At 50.4% G+C, this 20,660-nt stretch overlaps 1 protein-coding gene across 8 annotated transcripts in view; it reads right to left on the reverse strand.

Moving 5' to 3' along the window:
- The window catches only part of nav3 (neuron navigator 3), a 131,340-nt gene extending 123,065 nt beyond the window's left edge, over positions 1–8,275 (reverse strand). For 5 of the 8 annotated variants that reach the window (XM_062483755.1, XM_062483752.1, XM_062483751.1 and 2 more), the window contains exon 1: positions 7,734–8,275. In XM_062483755.1, the coding sequence (XP_062339739.1) occupies positions 7,734–7,985 (252 nt within the window). In that variant the 5' untranslated portion in view covers positions 7,986–8,275. The remainder of the gene's footprint in view (positions 1–7,733) is intronic. The other 3 variants (XM_062483757.1, XM_062483758.1, XM_062483756.1) reach the window with 1 other exon arrangement.
- Positions 8,276–20,660: the final 12,385 nt, after the last annotated feature.

Raw genomic sequence — 20,660 nt, forward strand, 5'->3', positions numbered from 1 at the left:
CTATGAAAGCCATTAACAGGGGAGGATACTGCCATCAACTGAGCCCATGTTCATGAAAATGCTTTCTTTTTTTATTTATTTATCCTCCACACAGACAGACATGGGTTGTCTCTCGATTTCAGCTAAATGACTGACTGCGTCATCTTGTCAAAACCTCTCCTGCAAAGTAGAGTCACCCACTTTTAGACCCTCCTTTAGCATTGCTCCTCTGCTGAAACTCCCAGTGTCACACAGGTCTCTGTGTTGCCAGGTGTAGCAGTGCACTGGGCTCAGGAGCGCCCAGCCCTAACCACTTTCCTCCAGTGCCCCTAGCTCCACACACCTTCTACCGGGGGCCCAGAGAGACAGGAAATCCCCTAATTGTGTTGCTTGCTGAGGAGCTGCTAGCTGCTCTCTGCTATGTAAGACCTGAGTCACCGAGGGGCTCTAAATATACTAAAACACTAGAATCCTGACTCACAGCACCCTCTCATCTCTCTTCTACATTAGCGCTGTTAGCTGAACTAGCTGTCCAAGGGTCCTGCTGACTGCTAATGAAGATGCTTGCAGGGACTTTACAGATGTTCCTTCACAGACGCTAAAGTCAAAGCTGTGAGAAAGTGTGGAGAAAGAGAGGAGGAGAAAGAGAGGAGGAGAAAGAGAGGAGTAGAAAAAGGGAGGGGGATGACTTGTGACGTTGTATTGCATTTTGTTGTGAAGCACTTTGTGATTTTCATCTGCGAGAGGTGCTGTACAAATAAACGTATTTTCTTACTTACTGTGTAGAAAGGTAACCAGTGGTAGTCAGATAGATGGTGCCAAGGTGTGTGTGTGTGTGTGGGTGTAGATTCTCTGTCAGTTTCATAAAATAACCTTTAGAGAATGACAAGGGAGAGAAGGTGAGAGAGGGAGGAGAGTCGGACGAGAGAAAGCGTGAAGGGAGGAGAGTGAGAGGGAGGAGAGAGAGAGAGAGAGAGAGAGTGACAGTGAGAGAGAGAGAGAGAGAGAGAGAGAGAGAGAGAGAGAGAGAGAGAGAGAGAGAGAGAGAGAGAGAGAGAGAGAGAGAGAGAGAGAGAGAGAGAGAGAGAGAGAGAGAGAGAGAGAGAGAGAGAGAGAGAGAGAAGAAAAGGGTAAAGGTTGAAGGAAAATCCAAGTAAATGAGGGGAGGGGAGGGAGAGATTCCAGGAGGGACGGAGAGAAAGGGAGGTCTGAAAGAGAGTGATGGAATAAGTAGAAGAATGCCGGGAATTAGAAAGCATGACAGGACAGTGACTGGAGCTGGAGCGGAAAATGGGGAATACGCAGGATGAAAGAAGAGAGAGAAAAGAGGAAAGAGAAAGAAGAAAGGAAAAAGGAGAGGGAAGAGAAGAGAAGTGCCCTTTATGAAAACATCTTGGACTGAAAGGTTCGGTGAAAGACGACTGAAGAGAGACAAATGGAGAAGATTTTTAACAGCTGTGAAAGACAAGGTGCCTTAAAAACCTAAGAGCTTTGTGCACACCTGCATGTATGTGTGTGTGCGTGTGTGTGTGTGTGTCTACCGTATAAGTGTGCCACAGTAATGGTCCCGTCTTTTTTGTTCTTTTACAACAAACAAGTGGTGCTGGAGAGCTTGGCTGCTCTAACATCCTCCAACAGCCTTGCCTTTGAACTAGCAATAGGCCCAGGGGGACTGTGTGTGGATCTGCTGCGCTGGTCTGCTGCCTGGTGTGTGTATGTGTGTGTGTGTGTGTGTGCCCTCTTACGCACGAGGCAGTGAGGCTCCGCCCCTCCAGCAGAGGCTCCACAGGCTGAGCCCTGCATCCAATCACCTCCGCCGCTGTGAGCGTGGTGAGGACACAGCAGGGGATCGAAAGACAGGAGGTCAAACCCAACCAGCGTGAATACTTGTCCCCTTTATCTAGTTTGGCACGTCATCTAACACACTGCGGGGGGGGGGGGGGGGGGGATCTCAGGTCGACGGAAGGCGACCACCATCCTAATGCAGCTGGCCGGACGACATCCTGCATCCGTTAGTGAGCAGGAAGTAAACAGGTTAGGTTGTGCAACATTTTGTCATTTAGCAGACGCTCTTATCCAGAGCAACAACCTCTCTGTACTGTACACTTGTCTGCCCAGGGTTGGTTCACCAACATGTAAGCCCCTCGTGTTGTTCACAGGCCCAGAGGTCGTCTGTTGACTGAGGGGGGAGTCGTGAACTCTCACCACTCGTTGAAGTCAGGGCACAAAGACTGCTGTGTCTCCCACACTGACTTCAAACAGGACTCAAGATAATCTCCCCCTCCGCACTCAAGAGAATTGACCAGTGTATTGACGCGTCGTATATTCCTTCCTCCTCGCCCCTGTTACGTGGACCTCCAGCTCTTCTTCTCCTGCCGAGCTGCAGTTGGAGCGCGATCGACAGCCCAGGAGGGGTTATTTTTAACCGGCGAGGCTGCTCTGTAAACAGCGGCCCTCTTGTGTGTTCTCCCCTCCAAGCTTTAAACAACGGGGACGGTGGCTAGGCTCCCTGAGTACCCTGCGTCCAGTAAAGACCTGACCAGGAACATGGAGAGAGTGGAGGGGTGGAAGGAGGGAGGGAGATGAAAGTAAACAGAGAGAGAGAGTTGGAGACAGAGTTAAAGAGAGAAGAATAGACAGACAGACCGACAGGCAGCCGGCCAATCAGACAGCCAGCCAGGTAGACAGCCAGAGCAGACACCCACGATGAGGGCATTTCCATCTCCTTAGACTTGGGTCGGTGTGTCCAAGGCCTCCACTCCTCCTATCTCTACATCAGTCAACACTAGCAGAAAAACTGGTTGTGGATTTCTTACTGTGCCAAGCAAACACACTGGAGGAAGTGTGTGTGTGTGTGTGCGCGCGAGTGTGAATACAGGGAAACTTACTGACAGCTGACAGCATGAGCTAAACTGTATGGTGACTGGATCTATGTAAGCTTGTGGCCTCTGTGTTGGGGCAGGACTCTAGGCTGCATGGCAATCGGTCCACACCACAGCCTCCCTATGGGAGAATCCCTCTCTTCCAGATATGGAGTCCTGCTCCTAGTCCACCGGACCACCCATGGCTGAGCACTTCTCTTCTCCTCTCCTCCCTTCAATTCTACCTCTCACTAGTGCTGACTGGAGGAGCTAGAAAAGAGCCCACAATCTTCTCCATACCTGTCACTCTCTCTGTCACTCTCTCTCTCTCTCTCTCTCTCTCTCTCTCTCTCTCTCTCTCTCTCTGTGTGCTCCCTCTCTCTCCCTCGCTCTCACTCTCTCTCTCTCCCTCCCTCGCTCTCGCTCTCTCTCACTCTCTCTCACTCTCACTCTCTCTCATTATTTCTCTCCCTCTCTCTTTCCCTCTCGTCCTCCTCCATTTACTCCTATTTGCGCCACTGGGATTGAGGTAAAAAGAAAGAACGTGGTTGTATTTGTTTACATTCCCCACACACAAACGGCAAGCCCCAACATCGACCCCTACGGCATTTCACCTCACTCTCCACCCCCTCTCCCTGGCAACGCACACACACACACAGCAAACACATCGTTCCAATTTATCAAACTCCTAGCTTCTCCTGACGTTAGGCGACACGGAACGCTCAAGGGAACAACAGGAAGTGAGAGGGCAGGTCAACAGGATGGTGTAGCAAGAGATGGTGACGTGCCATGGGCCGAGTTCCACGCCTCAACAGACATTGATACACAAACCCACAAGTGGCCCACTAAAATAGCAGCTGCCAACACAAGGCAGCATGGCAACAGGCCTTGTTTACCTAATCACCTGATATGGGGAGGTTTGTATATCTAAAACACACAGACCTGGAATGTCTCTGACTATTTTAAACTTCTAATGTATGGAGCTCTATTTTAGTGATGCTCCAGTACAGTCTCAGTCGAACTGGAACTATTCTAACAGCTCTGATAGGATATCAAACCAAATTCTGTTGACTTAAGTGTACAGACACTAAAGGTAGAGAGGTACAATGATTTGATTCGCTTTGAATTAGCAATTTTCCTCTAACAAAGTTAACAAGGTCAAAGGAAGGTGTTGAAATACATGTTAATAAAACGTGTGAACCGATCGTCAGTCACATGGTTGAAATAGCTTTTCCCACACCTCTGATTGTTGGTCATCTGCCATGACCGGGGCCCTTAGATATCTACACCTGCCATCAGATCTGTCTCTGTCAGCTGTGGGTGGGGACATCTCATTATGACCCTCCTGTCACCTCAAGTACTGTACCTCTTCATCCTACTGCACCAGAGTCAATGACTGGCACATTTGTCAGAGAAAGAGAGAGAGAGTGATAGAGAGAGAAAGAGAGAGAGACATATTATAAACTGGAAGAGAAAGAGAAGAGGAAGAAAGAGAGAAAGGGAGACAGGGTGAGATTGACAGATGAAAGAGGAGAACGAGAGCAGAGGGAGAGAAAGAGAGACAGAGAGACAGACGGCATGGGAGGGAGTGAGAAGGAGAGACAGCGAGGAGAGGAGAGGGGGTCTCTCCCTGTCTCTGGGGGAAGGAAAGCCCCCTGACAGCTGTAGTTGTGGATGGATTAACTGAGGCGTCCCAGAAGAATGCAGGTGGTTGTGCAAGACCCTCTAAGGAAGGAGCCCCCCCCGGCGATGACATATACATGGATGTTGAGTTCACAGTACAGAACACAGGATCATGCACCCTGACACGCACACGCACACAGAGACATGCACAGAAGCACATACACACACGGAGACCAATATAGGCACACACACATGCACATACACACACACAAACACACTCCTATGAGGGACTGCTTTCACACCTCACTGTTTATGGCTGTTCTGCAGATATCCCAGTCTCCCTGCTCTCATCAAACGGATCTGACAGAAGTGCTTGGCAAAGGCATCCAGCTCGCTCTGACAGTGGACAAACTGGAGAGACTGAGCACATTCATTGAAGATGGTTCATAAAGAGAGTCTATCCTCTATCCTCAAACAGGCTGATCAGTTATTCCTAATGTTCCATCTTGGCTTAACAGGTGTCTCAACGGACAATGGTAGAACCTGTCAGGGGAGATCTTGTCTTTGTTGTCAGATTGTGTCTCATGTGGACAGAGCCTCAGTGTTTTGCAGGCACAGCAGCAGACTGTGCTGGTGCCAGTAGAGGGTTAGTCAGAAGATCTTCTGGCTTAGTGAGAAACAACAGGAGAAGGTTCCTCTGTACACACTAAACACACACACTAAACACACACACACACACACACACACAGAGCCAGACCTCCTCTTTCACCAGGACAAAACAAGTCCACACAGGCGGGTGCTGTATGGATGGAACACACACACGAGTTAAACAAGCACGCACATGCACCTATGCACACACACACACACACACCAACGCATACATGCAGAGAGGCAAGCATACACGTACACACACCTTTTCTGTGATGCTTCCTCCATCCACCCCACACAGAACAGGCCCCGTCACTCAGATGAATAACTAATGACAGCAGGGCCCCCCCACCCCCTCACTCAGAGCGCAGATCTGCTCCTCTGGCCGCTGGTGCAGATCCCCATCAGACAGACTAATTATGCCTGTAACCTCCCTACCTTGTTACCCACCATTATTCCTCCCATACGGACAGGCCAGGGCAGGTAGAGGCTGGGGGAGGTAGAGGCTGGGCTAGGAGAGAGGCTGGGGCAGATAGAGGCAGGGGCAGGGAGAGGCTGGGGCAGATAGAGGCAGGGGCAGGGAGAGGCTGGGGCAGATAGAGGCAGGGGCAGGGAGAGGCTGGGGCAGGTAGAGGCTGACAGGTAAAGGCTTGGTCAATGTTGCCGGAAAGCTCCCTCCCATTCTCCATACAGAACTAACAATTATAAAATAGAAACCATGCCTTAAGGCTTCAGCCTCTGTACTTAAACTGAACTTTTAGACACCATCAGTCCACACACACCTCGCGAGCTGAGCAGCGTTTAGATAGATAAGTGGATCTCCATCCAGCTTCTGAAGCTGCTTCTCCTGCCCTATCCGTATTAAAAAGGCTTCAGCAAAATCTCACCAACAGACTGACACACACAGAACACCCTAAGCACTTTCCCATACTAAACGCAGCCCGTGCCAAATTCCGTCTTTTTCTCTGTGGAGGAAACCAGAGGATTTTTCAAACCTCTCTCCCGCCAAATAGTTCCCCTCGTGCAGCCCCAGGAACTGTCAAAACACAACACAGGCTTTCCTGTTTAGCAGCCACCCTTTTCCCGCCTGCGTCCTCCGTGCCCTGCCGAGGCTATTGAGGTCTGGGAAGCTAACGTGACACGGGGGCTGCTTTTCTTGTAACCTGCCGGAAATATGTGAGAACTTGAAAGCGCAGGGGGAGACGGGGGCAGCCTCTGAACTCCCCCTGCGTGTCTGTGACTAAGGGCACAGTGCCTGCGGGGGAAGTGTGTTTTATCATCAACTAGCTGCTGAACAGGACACTCTTCCCTCTTAATGTGCACGTGTGTGTGTTTGTGGGGGTGAGTGTGTGTGTGGAAGAGCATAGGGGATGCAGAGGGTTTGCATTCATCTCCAGTCATCCTCACTCCGGTAGCAGCCATTGATATGCATTGATTTCCCTTCCCCATGGAACACCCCGGCATGGTTCACTCAGTAGATAAGAAATTTAATAGAAAACCATGAGGCTCACATTTGAATGTCAGCAACAAACACACACACACACACACTGACATACACACATGCAGGCTCACATGCACTGATACTGTGAGAGGTTGCCACTTCATACACATATACACACACACAGTCGACTAAGACCTGAGTCGGCTAAGTGCTGCCTGACACAACACCGCAGTATGAAGCAATATATGCTGACTAAAATGCATGAATTTGCCTGCGACAGAACATTCTTTCTCTGCTTCCTCTCCTCTGCAGTGGATGAACAAACACAAATTGTGCCAGCGCTCTGACAACCACGGCTGAGAACACCTGCCACTGCCGAGAGCACACCGACTTCTGAATTCTGAAGAACTCATCTATATCAACACAGAGAGGGGGAGAGGGGGAGGGGGAGGAGTGTGGGAAAGAGAAAGGGATGGAGAGGGAAAGAGAGGAAGGGAACGAGGAGAGAAGGAAAGAGAAGTGGAAAAAGAGAGAGATGGAAAGAGAGGGGGACAGGGAGAAAGAAGGACAGAGAGAGAGAGTGAGAGCGAGGGAGAGAGAGGGAGCACAGAGAGAGAGAGAGAGAGAGAGAGAGAGAGAGAGAGAGAGAGAGAGAGAGAGAGAGAGAGAGAGAGAGAGAGAGAGAGAGAAAGCGAGAGAGAGAAAGCGAGAGAGAGAAAGCGAGAGAGAGAAAGCGAGAGAGAGAGAGAGAGAGAGAGAGAGAGAGAGAGAGAGAGAGAGAGAGAGAGAGAGAGAGAGAGAGAGAGAGAGAGAGAGAGAGAGAGAGAAAGCGAGAGAGAGAGAGAGAGAGAGAGAGAGAGAGAGAGAGAGAGAGAGAGAGAGAGAGAGAGAGAGAGAGAGAGAGAGAGAGAGAGAAAGCGAGAGAGAAAGGGAGAAAGAGAGACAGAGAGAGCAGTCAAAGCTGAACCCAAACAAGGCTGCCTCTGTCTAACAGGTCAGAAGTTGGGACAGCCAGTCCAGCCACCTGTAGATCCTGTTAGTGTATCTAGCCACGGCAGAGCACACACACACACACACACACAATGAATCACTGATGCATCCACACACACACACACAGCAGAGCAGCTGTGACAGCGAGAGAGCCACCCTGGCGGGGACAACCGGACCATGTTCACACTGACCTTGCAGATCTTACTCTCCTCTGTCTCCTTGCTCCTGGCCTGGACGCTTCTCCTGTCCTGGTACTCGGACTTGAGTGACAGCTGACATGAGGACATCGCCGGAGGCTCGGAGCCCCTCAGCTCCTGGGTCCTAGACATGTAGCCCTGCGTGGCAGTGCCTCTGCCCGGGTTAGGGATGGGGAGAGCGGTGTGGACGGGCTTGGAGCCCCCCGAGGGTTGTCTGAGCTTGGAGGCTACCCCTACCACCGGCATGGTACGTCCCAGTCGGACAGGAGGTGGGTGGTGAGACAGTTCCAAACTGACAGGAGGAACGGGGGGGGGGGGGGGTTGATGAAAAACACAGCAGCGAGAGGACTCCTTTCTTTCAGTTCCCCACACGAAACAGAGAAGAGAGAGAGAGAGAGCGCGAGAGGAGCTGGAGCCCGGCGCGTCCTCTCCTGACGTCTGGCAGGGGGAGACGAGAGGAGGAGAAGAAGGAGGGTAAAAAAGAAAGAAGAGGAGACAGGGGCTGTCTCTCAGGGAGAAGTCCTGCGAGGGAGAGCTGCCGCAGTCATTCTGTAGTCTACATGACGGACTCACAGAAACTGGGAAGGCTTCTCCGCCAATCGCTGTCCCTCCTCCCTCTTCTTCTCCTCCCACCGTCACCACTCCTCCCTCCTCTCTTCCTCTCTCTCTCTCGGGCTCGCTCTCTCTCTCTCCCTCCCTCCCTCCCTCCTTCCCTCGCTCTGTCAGAGCCACACTACCAAACCAAAACAGTTCTCAGGGGCGTGAACTCTGGAAGGTAACCGCCACTCGGAGAGCTGTGATTACAGAAACCTGGCTAAGTGTGTGTGTCCCTCTCTCTCTCTCTCTCTCTCTCTCTCTTCCTCTGTCTGAGGCGCATTCCACAGCAGCACGTTGCTCTGTCTCGCTCCAACTGTCAAAACAGCCTCTCCACTAGCCCTGCACTGATCACTAGAAATAGAAACGGTCTCTCTCTCTCTCCCTCACTCGTTCTCTCCCTGCCTACATCTGGGACTGGGGCTGCCCTCCTCTTTGATGAAAGAAATAGTAAAAATGGAAGGGAAAAAAAGACAGTTTGGAGAGTAATAAAAAAAGTAAAAGGGGGTGGCGGTTGTGTGTGACTGCCAAAACAAACAGCTGTTGGAAAAGCGCTTTTTTTTTCAATTTTTCTATTGGGGACACAGTCCCTGCTCTGAAGCTGCATGTCTGGGTCCTGGACTATTATTCATGGCTGGGAGAGTTCTGGAGTTGTGAAATCACGCCTCTTTGCTTGTCTTCCACCCCCGCCCCCCTCCACCACCCCCCTCTGGCTCTCACACACACAGACGCAAACACACACACACACACAAACTCTAACATACACACAAACAAATACACACACTGCTGTCTTTCCCACTGTGGCCGTCTGTCTGCCTGGTACTCTATCTCAGTTTCTAGTCCTCTGTGGTTGTGCAGGACTGGGGATATCGAGTTCTCTCTCAGACTGTACAACCCCTCCCCTCTTCAATATGAACTCCCCATATGGATATACAGTAGCAGAGGAGCCAGACACAGAGACGATTGCCTGGGAATGGTGTGTCCTGACACCTGTGTTTAGGAGAGCTGTGGTCTGGGGAGCATCTTCCTGCTTGCTCACCACAGAGCTGGGACAGAGCATAGGGGACAGCCAGGGGGAGGAGCATAGGGGAAAGCCAGGGGGAGGAGCATAGGGGACAGCCAGGGGGAGGAGCTAGGGACCTCCAGGGGGAGGAGCTAGGGACCTCCAGGGGGAGGAGCATAGGGGACAGCCAGGGGGAGGAGCTAAGAACCTCCAGGGGGAGGAGCATAGGGGATGTGGGAGGAGCTAGGGACCTCCAGGGGGAGGAGCATAGGGGATAGCCAGGGGGAGGAGCATAGGGGATAGCCAGGGGGAGGAGCATAGGGGATTGCCAGGGGGAGGAGCTAGGGACCTCCAGGGGGAGGAGCATAGGGGACAGCTAGGGGGAGGAGCATAGGGGACAGCCAGGGATGGAACTCTGTGGCAAAACACTAGCTCCTCTCTAATCCCTGTCAAATAAACAATCTGTGCACTAAACTCTCAATTCTGTCTTCTTCCTGTCAAAAAAGAAACAAGGGGAGGCCATGTGGCTTGACATGATTCATCCCTGTGTAAAAGTTTACTGACCAAGCTTCACCATGCAAACCGAAATACGTTTGGACTTTATTAAGCGGACAGAATCTGACATGTAGCCGTGGTTTTTAACGGCTTCTAACGTGGTGTGAGACATAAAAGGGAGTGAAAGTTTTATATGGAAACGCTACATCTGGTTAACATTAGAGGGCCCGGGAATAGATTACCACGTCACACCTGACCGGAACATTCTGACACGGCTGTCATCCAATAAAAGGATATCAGTGTGGTGGTCAGAAGGATTAAACAACTTCATGGTGTCTTCATGTGTAAGGGAAGTGATTTGACAAAGATTTGCTTTCTTTGTTCGTTGGCATAAAGTGGGGGTCAAGAGGACCGGAAATCCAGTCCAGTCAGGTTCTTCTGCTTCCTTCATCCTCCATGTCAAGAACAGAACGTGAACAGGAAGGGAACAGGAAGTGAAATATCCCATAATTGAAGAAGAAGAAAAAAAAATCTCTGCACAAAGCAGTCTGATGTTGAAACCTGGTTTCTGATGGACAACCATCCATATAAGGGCCCTGGATTGCTGAAACAACATCAGTTATCATAACATGTTTTCAATCAAGCACTGGGCTGTCATGACAAGCCTAAGAAAACAGGCCGGCCATGAGGATGAATGGCGTGACAGACTGCAGTACGGTTGCACCTTCTCCCACCCTCTCCAGGCCTCGGATGCTCTGGAGCAGAGACCTTGGAAGGAGTCCAACCTCACACGAAGGCCATGCACCATCCGGGAACCCAAACATTGACACGGGCATCCCCCTTGTGGCCTTGCCCCGAAATACCTCCGGGGCGTAATCTCAGAGGGTTTAACGCAAATGTCTCGCTCTCCTGTTTCCTGCTGTTTGCGGAGCTAATTGGGCTGGTTGGGTGGAGGCCCAGTGGGAGGGGAACCGCTGCTGCTACCTGTGTTCCCTGGGCCTGCTGTGGGAACACGGGGCTGGAAGTATCGCCTCTGACAGCAGAGCGCCGGTCCAAAGTCAACACTGTCAAAACCAACCCCTTCGGTTCACTTCCCTCCGCTCTGAGTTGAGGGGGTGGTTGGTGTAATACTTTGCCGTAAGGGGCCGACCGCAGCTCTGAAAATAGCCCGCGGGCCTTCCGTTTCACGGACAGGAGACTGGATATGGGACGTGACAAAAAACAAAAACGAAAAACAGCAGGGATGAGACAGCAGTTTGGTGCTAAACAGTGGCGTAGGTGAGGAAGGCCCTGAGGGTGAGGATGGCAAAGCGCATCACTCAAACCCAGCCGCGCTACGATGGAAGCACACTCCTCCACACAGGTTGCAAACTCATCAACCACTTATGAAAACAGGAGGTGGGGAGGGGAAAGGCCAATACATCTTATTATGGCAGCCAAGCCAAAAAGACCTCACAACGACATTATTTACGGCTCATATCACTATACTTGTATGTACTGCATAGCAAAGGTTTATTCTAGGTTGCCACCGAAACCACTGTTGAAGGCGCAGAGAGGAGGACAGCATTCCAAAGAGGAGGGTGAAGAAGGGAGGTGGGGAGGGGGGCTGTGTGCACCTCAAGCCACAGCCCTAAGGAGAGGAACGGGATCTGGGCCTTCTCTGTTCAGTCTCCTCACACACACACCCACACACACCCATACAAGAACACCAAACACACCACACACACACTAACATCACCCAATCTCACACACACCCTGGCTGAGAACAGCAGAAGCGGCTAGACCTTGTCATGAAGAGAAGCAGGCTGACCACAGTTATCCGCAGGCGTTTCTCAGCACGGTGAACTGAGCCTCCAAACACACCTTGTTCTCCCGTCTCTTCCTGCGGACAGGACCGTCTCCACCAGCACCTCCACCTGCACAGAACCACACTGCTCTGCTGTTCTCACTTAGAACGGAGCTTTGATTTATGACAGCAACACCCGACTGGTATCAATTAGACTCATTGGAGACCATTTTTTGGTTTCACCTGAGGCTTTGCCCGCGTAATGTCGGCACAAGCCACAACACAACCATCGAGGTTATTAACATTTAGTCATTTAGCAGACGCTCTTATCCAGAGCGACTTACAGTAAGTACAAGGACATTCCCCTGAGGCAAGTAGGGTGAAGTGCCTTGCCCAAGGATGACCGGGAATCGAACTGGCAACCTTCGGATTACTAGCCCGATTCCCTCACCGCTCAGCCACCTGACTCCCTATTAAGCCAGACATTCCCTAACACGTCAGTATGATTAAGTCCCAACAGCAGGATTATTCAGCCAATAACAGAAACATCACGTCCCATCTCTTCTGCTGGGGTGTGTTTGTTTATCTTCCAGGGACCCCCCGCCTGGTGAGGGAGGAGCAGCAGGGTGCCTGGTTACATGAAACACACGCAGCAGTATGACACCTGACGTCAAGACACGGCTCGCCCTCGCTGTGAAAACAAACAGACAGGGGTGGGAGAGATAACAGGGGTCAGTGTACCCCCCCCACCTCCCCCCCCGGCCCCCCCGCCCCCCCCCCCTCATCCAAACACCACCCTGGGGAGACTGATAGTCACGCACCTGCGTGTGTGTGAGAGCTATCGCTCAGCCACACATCGGATAACACGGAAAGGAAAACACACACTCAGCTAATACAAACACACGGACATGGAGAGAGTGTAAACACACCCATACAGACACACACACACACGTGTGTGTTGCCTACACAGAGAGGACACAGGCCTGTAGTATAGACATACATCAAACAATGCTTTAAGAGTGTACATAAACACACATTCTTACTCTCTCTCTCTCCCTCCCTATCACACACACACACACACACACACACACTTCAGAATAGAGGCCTCCAAAGATGGATTCCTGCTCCCTAGTCAACCTTTGACTGTTCCACAGCTGACTCACACGCACACACACATACACCGAAAACAGGAGAGTCATGGGAATAGTTTGGTCCTCCGCCCTCTGGTCCATATCTGTGTCATATCAGAGTAGTGAGCTGTAAAGTCAGGACCTAAGAGCAGGCCTCCTGAACTCGGGAAGCAGAAGCATGCCTCAGTACTTGTCAAGCTGATTGAAACAATCCTTTCTTGCACCACCAAAGCAATTGAAGCTTATTTGAGTTGGAGCATTGTGTGTGTGTGCAGGGGCAGCGGGATAAGGAATTAGAAGAATCCCTTTCTCCAGAGTCCCAGTTATAAACACCCATTAAGAATAATGTTCTAGACTTCCATGTTTTCTCCCCTCCCTCCCAGAATGGGTCAGGAGGCACATGCGGGGGGTGTGAATGTAAACACAGCCGCAGTACTACAATGAATCAAAGAGCCATCCTGCTTGTCTGTAGCCAGGAAATCCCCTAGCATTCTGGACGGACAATGCTGATACTTCCTGTTCCTCTAACTGTTGCCCCACAGCCCCTCTGGCCTCCCCTGACAATCACTCACTTAGTCACTCCATCACTAAGTCCGTCAGTCAGTCACTTAGTCAGTCAGTCAGGCCCTCTCTCCATCAGTTATTCAATTCAAAAGTCCTTTGTTTACTCAAATACATCTGTGGTTGATGAAAAACAAGGATATTACTGTCATTCAGTCATTATGTCATGAAGTTATCAAGCCTTTATGTCACTCTTGTTATACCTTTCAGCCATTCATCCACTCATCCTTTCACTCAGACAGGGAAGGAACCCATTTTCCACGCCACCCATGTGATCAGTGTGTAACACAAACACCCTACTATCCCCAGGCCCTCACTTAAGTGGGGCGGCTTGGCAAAAATACAAGTTTTACCCTTCCACAGGCTCAAAGATGTGGACTTACAAACTGCTTTGAACAAGGAACCCTCATTCCTTCCGCTAAAGTGGTATAAAATAAACTCCTAAAGAACAACCAGATTCCTCTCTCTGCCTTTTGCTCCAGTCTTCCCCCATCGAGCCACATGTGTGTACTTTTTCTCCCACGGCGTCTTTTGGAGGAAGATCATTTCCCTGCAGTTCTTGGGTTTCACAGCTGGACATGATGAAGTTCTAGTGGAGCTCAAGTCCAATCTTCTCCTCCTCGACCCACACGCAGCGCCAGCGATGCACACTAGAGTGACTGACTATCTACTGTGGCCTACAGGGAAGAATAACATGAAAGAGACAGACTCCGGCCATAAATCGCTGTAGGGAGGAAGCAACCGTCACAACCCAGGTATGAGTCGAAACCAACCACGAGGGAGTACTGTTAAAGAACGGATCATTACAAAACACACTCTGCTGTTACTACAGGCCTCTGGAGATAAGGGGAGATGAGAAACCATGGGTCTAATGCAGGGCAGCATGGCCCGCTCTAGGCTGACAGAACGGTCTAGGCTGACAGAACGGTCTAGGCTGACAGAACGTGACGAAGATCAGGAGGATCTTCCGAAGGTCACACATGCTATCAGTTAGGGCCGGGGTTCTGCACGAGTGTTAGACAGGAAATCCACGGTCAGCGATGTTCTTGGTACTGGTTGTGAACCCTCCAAGCTGTGGGGATTGGTCTGCCATCGGGGGGGCAGGAGGTCACACACCAGGTGGATTTCTGTGCTCAGTGGTAGAGAGTTGGACTACAGATCAGAAGGCCGCGGGTTCAAATCCCACCCTGCATGCCTCTTCTGGATAAAAGCATCTTCTAAATGAACACATTATGAATGTTCCATTATTATTATGACTATTGTCATGACTGCGAGCGTTGTACTTGGTGTGTATTGAACTGTCTGAGGAGAATGTCAAAACATAAACGCAGACGACAGGCTCTGCAGCAGAACAAAAACACAATAAACCACTCCAAACACACGCACACACACACAGAGACAGGGGTGTCCGAAGTTGCTTTACATGACGGACAACCGTTTGGCGAGGCTAAGATAATCTCTGTGTCTTTTTCATCTCCAAATATGACAAACTGCACCCCTGAGGTGCGTCACTGGGACGCGGCGAGAGACCGTTAAGGGAAGTTCAGAGGCACGTTTCTCTAGCAAGGCGCTGCATCAGATCACATTCCTTGGTGGCTTACCCTGGCACAGACTGCCTCTCACAAACACCAGTCAGGGCCTTCTATGACCTGGCCTTACACGGTAAAAGTATTCCCTGTTGCCAACATCCACTGCCAGGCATGTTGCTGCAAAAAAAGAACCTGTCCTCTTATAGTATTAAGCTTGTAAGAAAGCACTCGGCTAGGCTGCCCCTGAATAGACACCAAACGAATGTTGTCTTCCAGACTAGTCATGCTAGCATTAGCCACCATCCAAGGCAATGTGGTTCATATTAGTATCAGGACTATTTAGAACAGTAAACATTCAAGGAGAAGCTACAGGACTCATGTTGACTTATATAATAAATACCCAAGCTAGTCTACAGTACAGGCCGACCCATCTAGTCTCATTAACCTACATTTCACACAGCACTGCATTAAACGCAGCCCTTAGTCCCCCATCTGCATGCTGTAAATGTGAAACTCACACTCACACACACAAACGCACACACACTGTACACACACACACACTTACTATACACACAAACAAACACGGCACACGCTCACTGTTTACAGACATTATGCACACACACAACACAGACACACACAGGCAGTGAACCCATCGTATAAACACACATCAGTGTCACCTGTGGCTTTGGCGGGCCTCGTTAGATTCCTCCTCATTAGGGAGAGGCTCGTAACGGGAGCTTTCCCACCTCGCTCTGAGAGAGAGAGAGAGAGAGAGAGAGAGAGAGAGAGAGAGAGAGAGAGAGAGAGAGAGAGAGAGAGAGAGAGAGAGAGAGAGAGCTGTCTGATTACAGAGCAGGGAGACGAGTCTGGCCGCCTCTGGCCGTACCCCCAACACCGGCCCACATGGAACCAGGCTCTCCTCTCAACAGGCCCATGTGTGGATGCAGACGGCAGGATCATTACAGTGCATCAGTGCAGCACACACTCATACACGTGCACACGCCCGCACGCAAACACACACACACGAGAGACATACACACACGCCTCCCAGCGCCTAGACTTATCGTATAACATCTCATTACACTTACTCACAGATGCCTCTTTAGGATGCCCAGTAAACGTACAGTAAAGCACATCCCTATGGTCTCGTAAACTGCAGTTATATAAGCGCCTCAAACAACAGGGCTGAGGGAAGCTTCTGATCTCTCTCTGTTAAGGTCTAAGACATGGTACACACAGCCCTAACCCCAGTCCTAGTCCTAGCCCTAGTCCTATTCCCAGTCCCAGCCGTGGCCAAACCTACATCTTTACTTGTATACATATATGTAAACAGGTCGCCGCATGAGATACGAGAAACTGACAGTCAACATCCGGAGTCCTTGCTTGAAGTAGAGTCTACTTCACGTCGTAAAGTCCAAGACAATGTTTTTCAGCCAGCTGCTACCTCATTCGTGACACGCAGCCACTGGTCACTGTTGATGTTGTCTCTCCGAGCGTTCTCATTTCCCTCACGCCGCCATCGCTCAGAGCGAGACGGCGCTAAAGACTTCCAGAGCCCAGTCACAGACGAGCGGGAGGTCAGCGAGGCGGCTCTCCAGCCTGTCGGATGAGAAACGCTGAAAGCTTAATGGGCCCCTCGACCCGCACGGCCCTCGCTGATCACAGAGCGCTTCTGTACAGAGGGGCAGGGAGACCGGGCCCCTTTTCATCTCCTGCGATGTGTTTACGGCCGGGCCCCTCTGATACACGCAGTCGCAGCCACGGGCCCCTATCACCGGGTCGATCAAAGCCTTTTCGCTCCTGCCGAGCGCCGTTAAAGTGCGTGTGTGAGGCACAGGAGCCCAGGGCTTAGCGAGGGCAACTGAACCGCTTGCGTTCGATCGGTCACGTCGGGCGTTTTGGATGTGCCCGACAGACAGTGGGGCGAGTGTTGCGTTTGTGTGCAACGCCAACTGTGCTTAAGCAGGCTATTTGATACAGCGGGGAGTGAGGTATTCAGCCTTGTGTAAATCCTGTAATGAATGATAATGAGACTGGCTCATCCGTCCTCCAGTCTAAGGGGGATGGAGACCGGTGTTTGCAATGCTCCATGAAATGCAAAAAGCAGCGAGAGGGTTGACAGCAAGCTGGGACCGGGATGAAGGGAGAAGCTGTTGGGATTGTGTGTGTGTGTGTGTGTGTGTGTGTGTGTGTGTGTGTGTGTGTGTGTGTGTGTGTGTGTGTGTGTGTGTGTGTGTGTGTGTGTGTGTGTGTGTGTGTGTGGGGGGGGGGGGGGGGAGTGAGGCAAAGTGTGTGTGTGCAATAGATAGAGCATGTGTACGCATGTGAAGGATGTGTTTGGTGTATGAATGTTTTTTTTGTTTTTGTTTGTGTCATTGGCTGAATGCTTAAAAGTGAATCTTCCCGACCCTTCAAAAAGTCTCTCTGTGATTTACAGAGTTGGTGGAATGGACTGGACCTTGGCTGAGAGTTTCACCTCCTCTCAGCCAATAGGCTTTGATGGGCCAAGCAGTCCTGGAAAACAGTGGACGCATCTGATACCTAGTCATTACCTCCTCTTAGTCCATCAACGCTGTGTCACACACAGGCCAAAAGACACAAAAAATCTCCTTCTCACGTCTAGCTCTCCATGATCACTGGAAGCATGATAAGATTAGCACTTTCAATTGCCTTTAAATCATGTCCAGGACCTCGAAGGGCTTTATTTTTACTCAATGCAAAGGAAGTACTGTAAATCTAATTGAGAGAAAAAGTTCTGGATTAAGTCTAGGACTCTAGCAGCCAACAGTATCCAATTCTTACTCCTTTTGGCCGCCTTCCTGAGAATAATAGTTTAACCAGAGAGGCCCACATCTGTTGGTTTAACTCTTAAAGAATTAAGACCTACATGTCGTGATTACACAAAGTGTTAGGTGGTTCTTCTTGAACACAGACGTATTGTACTTGGCTGAAGGTTTTGGGGGTGTGACTGCTTGACTGGTGGCCAAAGCCATGTTGCGATTGGCAAGATAGCCATGTCACACCTCCATCAACACAACTATATTGTCTTGAGTCCCCCCCCCCCACATCCCCCCCTACACAAACACACACAAGCGTACACACTTAGACACAAGCACGCGCAAACACACAAACCCACAGACCTCCCCCCAACACACGCACACACTCTTCAGCATTCCACCCCCCCCCCCCCCCCCTTACCACCACCAACATTCTCACACACGCACCTCTGCCCCCCCACACTGTGATAGACCCTGTTTGTACATTGTGGCCACGCTGTTCTGGATTAGGAGAATGTAAACCATAGAGACATGCTCCATGGAACTTGAGTTCACTCCAAGTTGTGACTAACCACTATGCTTCTTTGGTTTAACGTTCCTCCTCAGCCTGAAATGCCTTTTATAAAATACTGTGTGGATGGAAGATGTCTCTTAACAGCAAAATCTATCATGTAAAGATATTTTTTGTAGAGGAGACAAAAGTGCAGATGGATATCATCGAATCCCAGAAGATTGGACCAGACAGTTTCAATCTTGAACTTTATTTAATCAAAAGATATATTGATTGGGAGCCAAGAAACACACACACACACAAAACCCTGAGTTCCTCTATGCTCCACACACACACACACACACACACAAAACCTCTGAATATCAGACTTCTCTCTGTATATCTTTCCCTACAGCAGAGCAAAGACTTTGACAGCATTAGCATATAGCTTGCTAAAACTCCATCAAAGTACCCATTACAGACCAGCCTCACAAACTCCCTCTATTTCTCTTCATTATGCCCCCCTTGTGAAAGCTAAAAGGTGGCTGGTGGAGACCTGTGTCCCCCTCCCACCCCCCTCCCACCCCCACTACCACCCACGATGTGCCCAATTAAGGTCCTCTCCTCCTCTCCTCAGACACCCGGGCATGCTGCCACCACCAGCCTAGCCCCCGACCAGCGGTCATGGGTCTAATCTAACCCTCTGGGCACGGAGGTGCGTGTGCCCAGCCTCTGAGCGGCCCCCACCCCTGACACTTCATCATCCGCGGGTGGGCAGTGGCGCGTGGGCACAGGTCTATAAAAGGCCTGGACTGTGTGGGCCGTGTCCTCACCCTGTGCACACGCACACACACACACACACACACAGGGTTGTGTTATGACTGGTGCTTCCATCTGCTGAATGTGCCAGTCCAGCAGGAGGGTGGGGGGGAGGAAGCAGTGAAGGTGGCCAGGCAGACTTTACACATGCTAGAGAGGGGAGGGTTTTTTTGCGTACGCAAAGCAAACTGCTGCCACACTGCCTCTGTACTGTACTGCAGTACAAGTCTACTTGTTTGGGGCTGGTCTGTGTGTGTGTGTGTGTGTGTGTGTGTGTGTGTGTGTGTGTGTGTGTGTGTGTGTGAGTGTATGTGCATGTGCATGTGCATGTGCATGTGCGTGCGTCTTTAATGCCACAGAAAGCACATTCACTTCTTACTTCTAGTTACTGCATTGCAGCAGGAGGCTGAAGAGAGCTTTGAGGGAGCAAGGTGATTGATGCCACGATAGTCTTGGCCCAGAGACTGAAATCACTCAGGTCCATTTCTGCAAACAACAGATGTATTGGCATTACCTCTGCATCACTTAACAAAAGCCAGTCCAACTAGGCAATTTGTAAAGCACTTTGCAGCCATATAGAGAACGACCCTGTCTGCAGGCCTAGACAATGGTGATCAGTGAGGTAAAGAAGCAATAGCGGACCCACCCGGAGTCATTGGTCTGTTGTCAAGGTTTTTTTCAAAGGACTTTTGGAGCCATAGGACAAACAACTAGACTCTTACACCATTCCACTGGCTCAATTGGAAGCTGTGGGCCCTTTCAGGGTTGTTCGTTTTGGAGTTTTCAGCACGCTGACTTATCAGGAATGGAATGCCGTCAAACCAGATTGTCAAGCCTGGTTTTGCTGATATCCTGGCTCCATGGCTGAACACGGGGAAAGTAGCACTCAAATGCTGTCTGAATGGTGCCTGGCCAAAGCACTCGTCGTTAGTTCAATTTGGTGGACTGTAGGAAGATTGGAAACTACACATGGGTGATAAACAATATCGAACACCTTTACCTCCCCAAATGAACCAGGAACTAGTTACTAGTTACCAAGCACTGGTCTGGTTACTTTTCAGGTTTTCAGGTTTTCCTGGTTCTGTCAGAAGGTCAGAGGAAAGCCTTGGTTCCTGACATTCTAACAGGAGCTTTCTAATGGCGTCATGCGGAACCGTGAGTCATCTTCGGAGCGTTTTATTGGATTGAGGCAGGATCCATGGAGCCTCTGGCGGAGCGGAGCGAGCGACGGCTCTGGAGCCTGATGCGATTTTCCACCAAAACAAATTGCGTCATGGCACCTGTCCTCGCCAGGCCTGCATACAGTCAGACCACCTGGACGACAGGAGGCTTCCACCGAGGAAGGCCGTTTATCTGCCTCTTTCTCTTTTGTTTTCTGCTTCTTTTTCTCAATTTGACCTTATTTAGTTATGTTCAGGATGTGTCTGGTTGAAGCAGACTGTGCTGAGTAAGATGATGTAGCAGTTTTGGGGATTAAATGCATTAAGCAAACATGTATTTTTGTGTGTGTGTGTGTATGTGTGTGTGTGAGTGTGTATGATGTGTATGATGTGTGTGTGTATGATGTGTATGATGTGTGTGTGTATGTGTGTGTGAGTGTGTGTGTATGATGTGTATGTGTATGTGTGGGTGAGTGCTGAAGACGGTAACCTTGAATGACCGGTTGATCCTGGGAAACAGAACACAAAGGTGCAGTATCAAACTTCTAAGGTCATTGAAAATGACATGTTTTGGTGC

The sequence above is a fragment of the Osmerus eperlanus genome, chromosome 17 (genome assembly GCF_963692335.1).
Source record: "Osmerus eperlanus chromosome 17, fOsmEpe2.1, whole genome shotgun sequence".
Classification (NCBI taxonomy): domain Eukaryota; kingdom Metazoa; phylum Chordata; class Actinopteri; order Osmeriformes; family Osmeridae; genus Osmerus; species Osmerus eperlanus.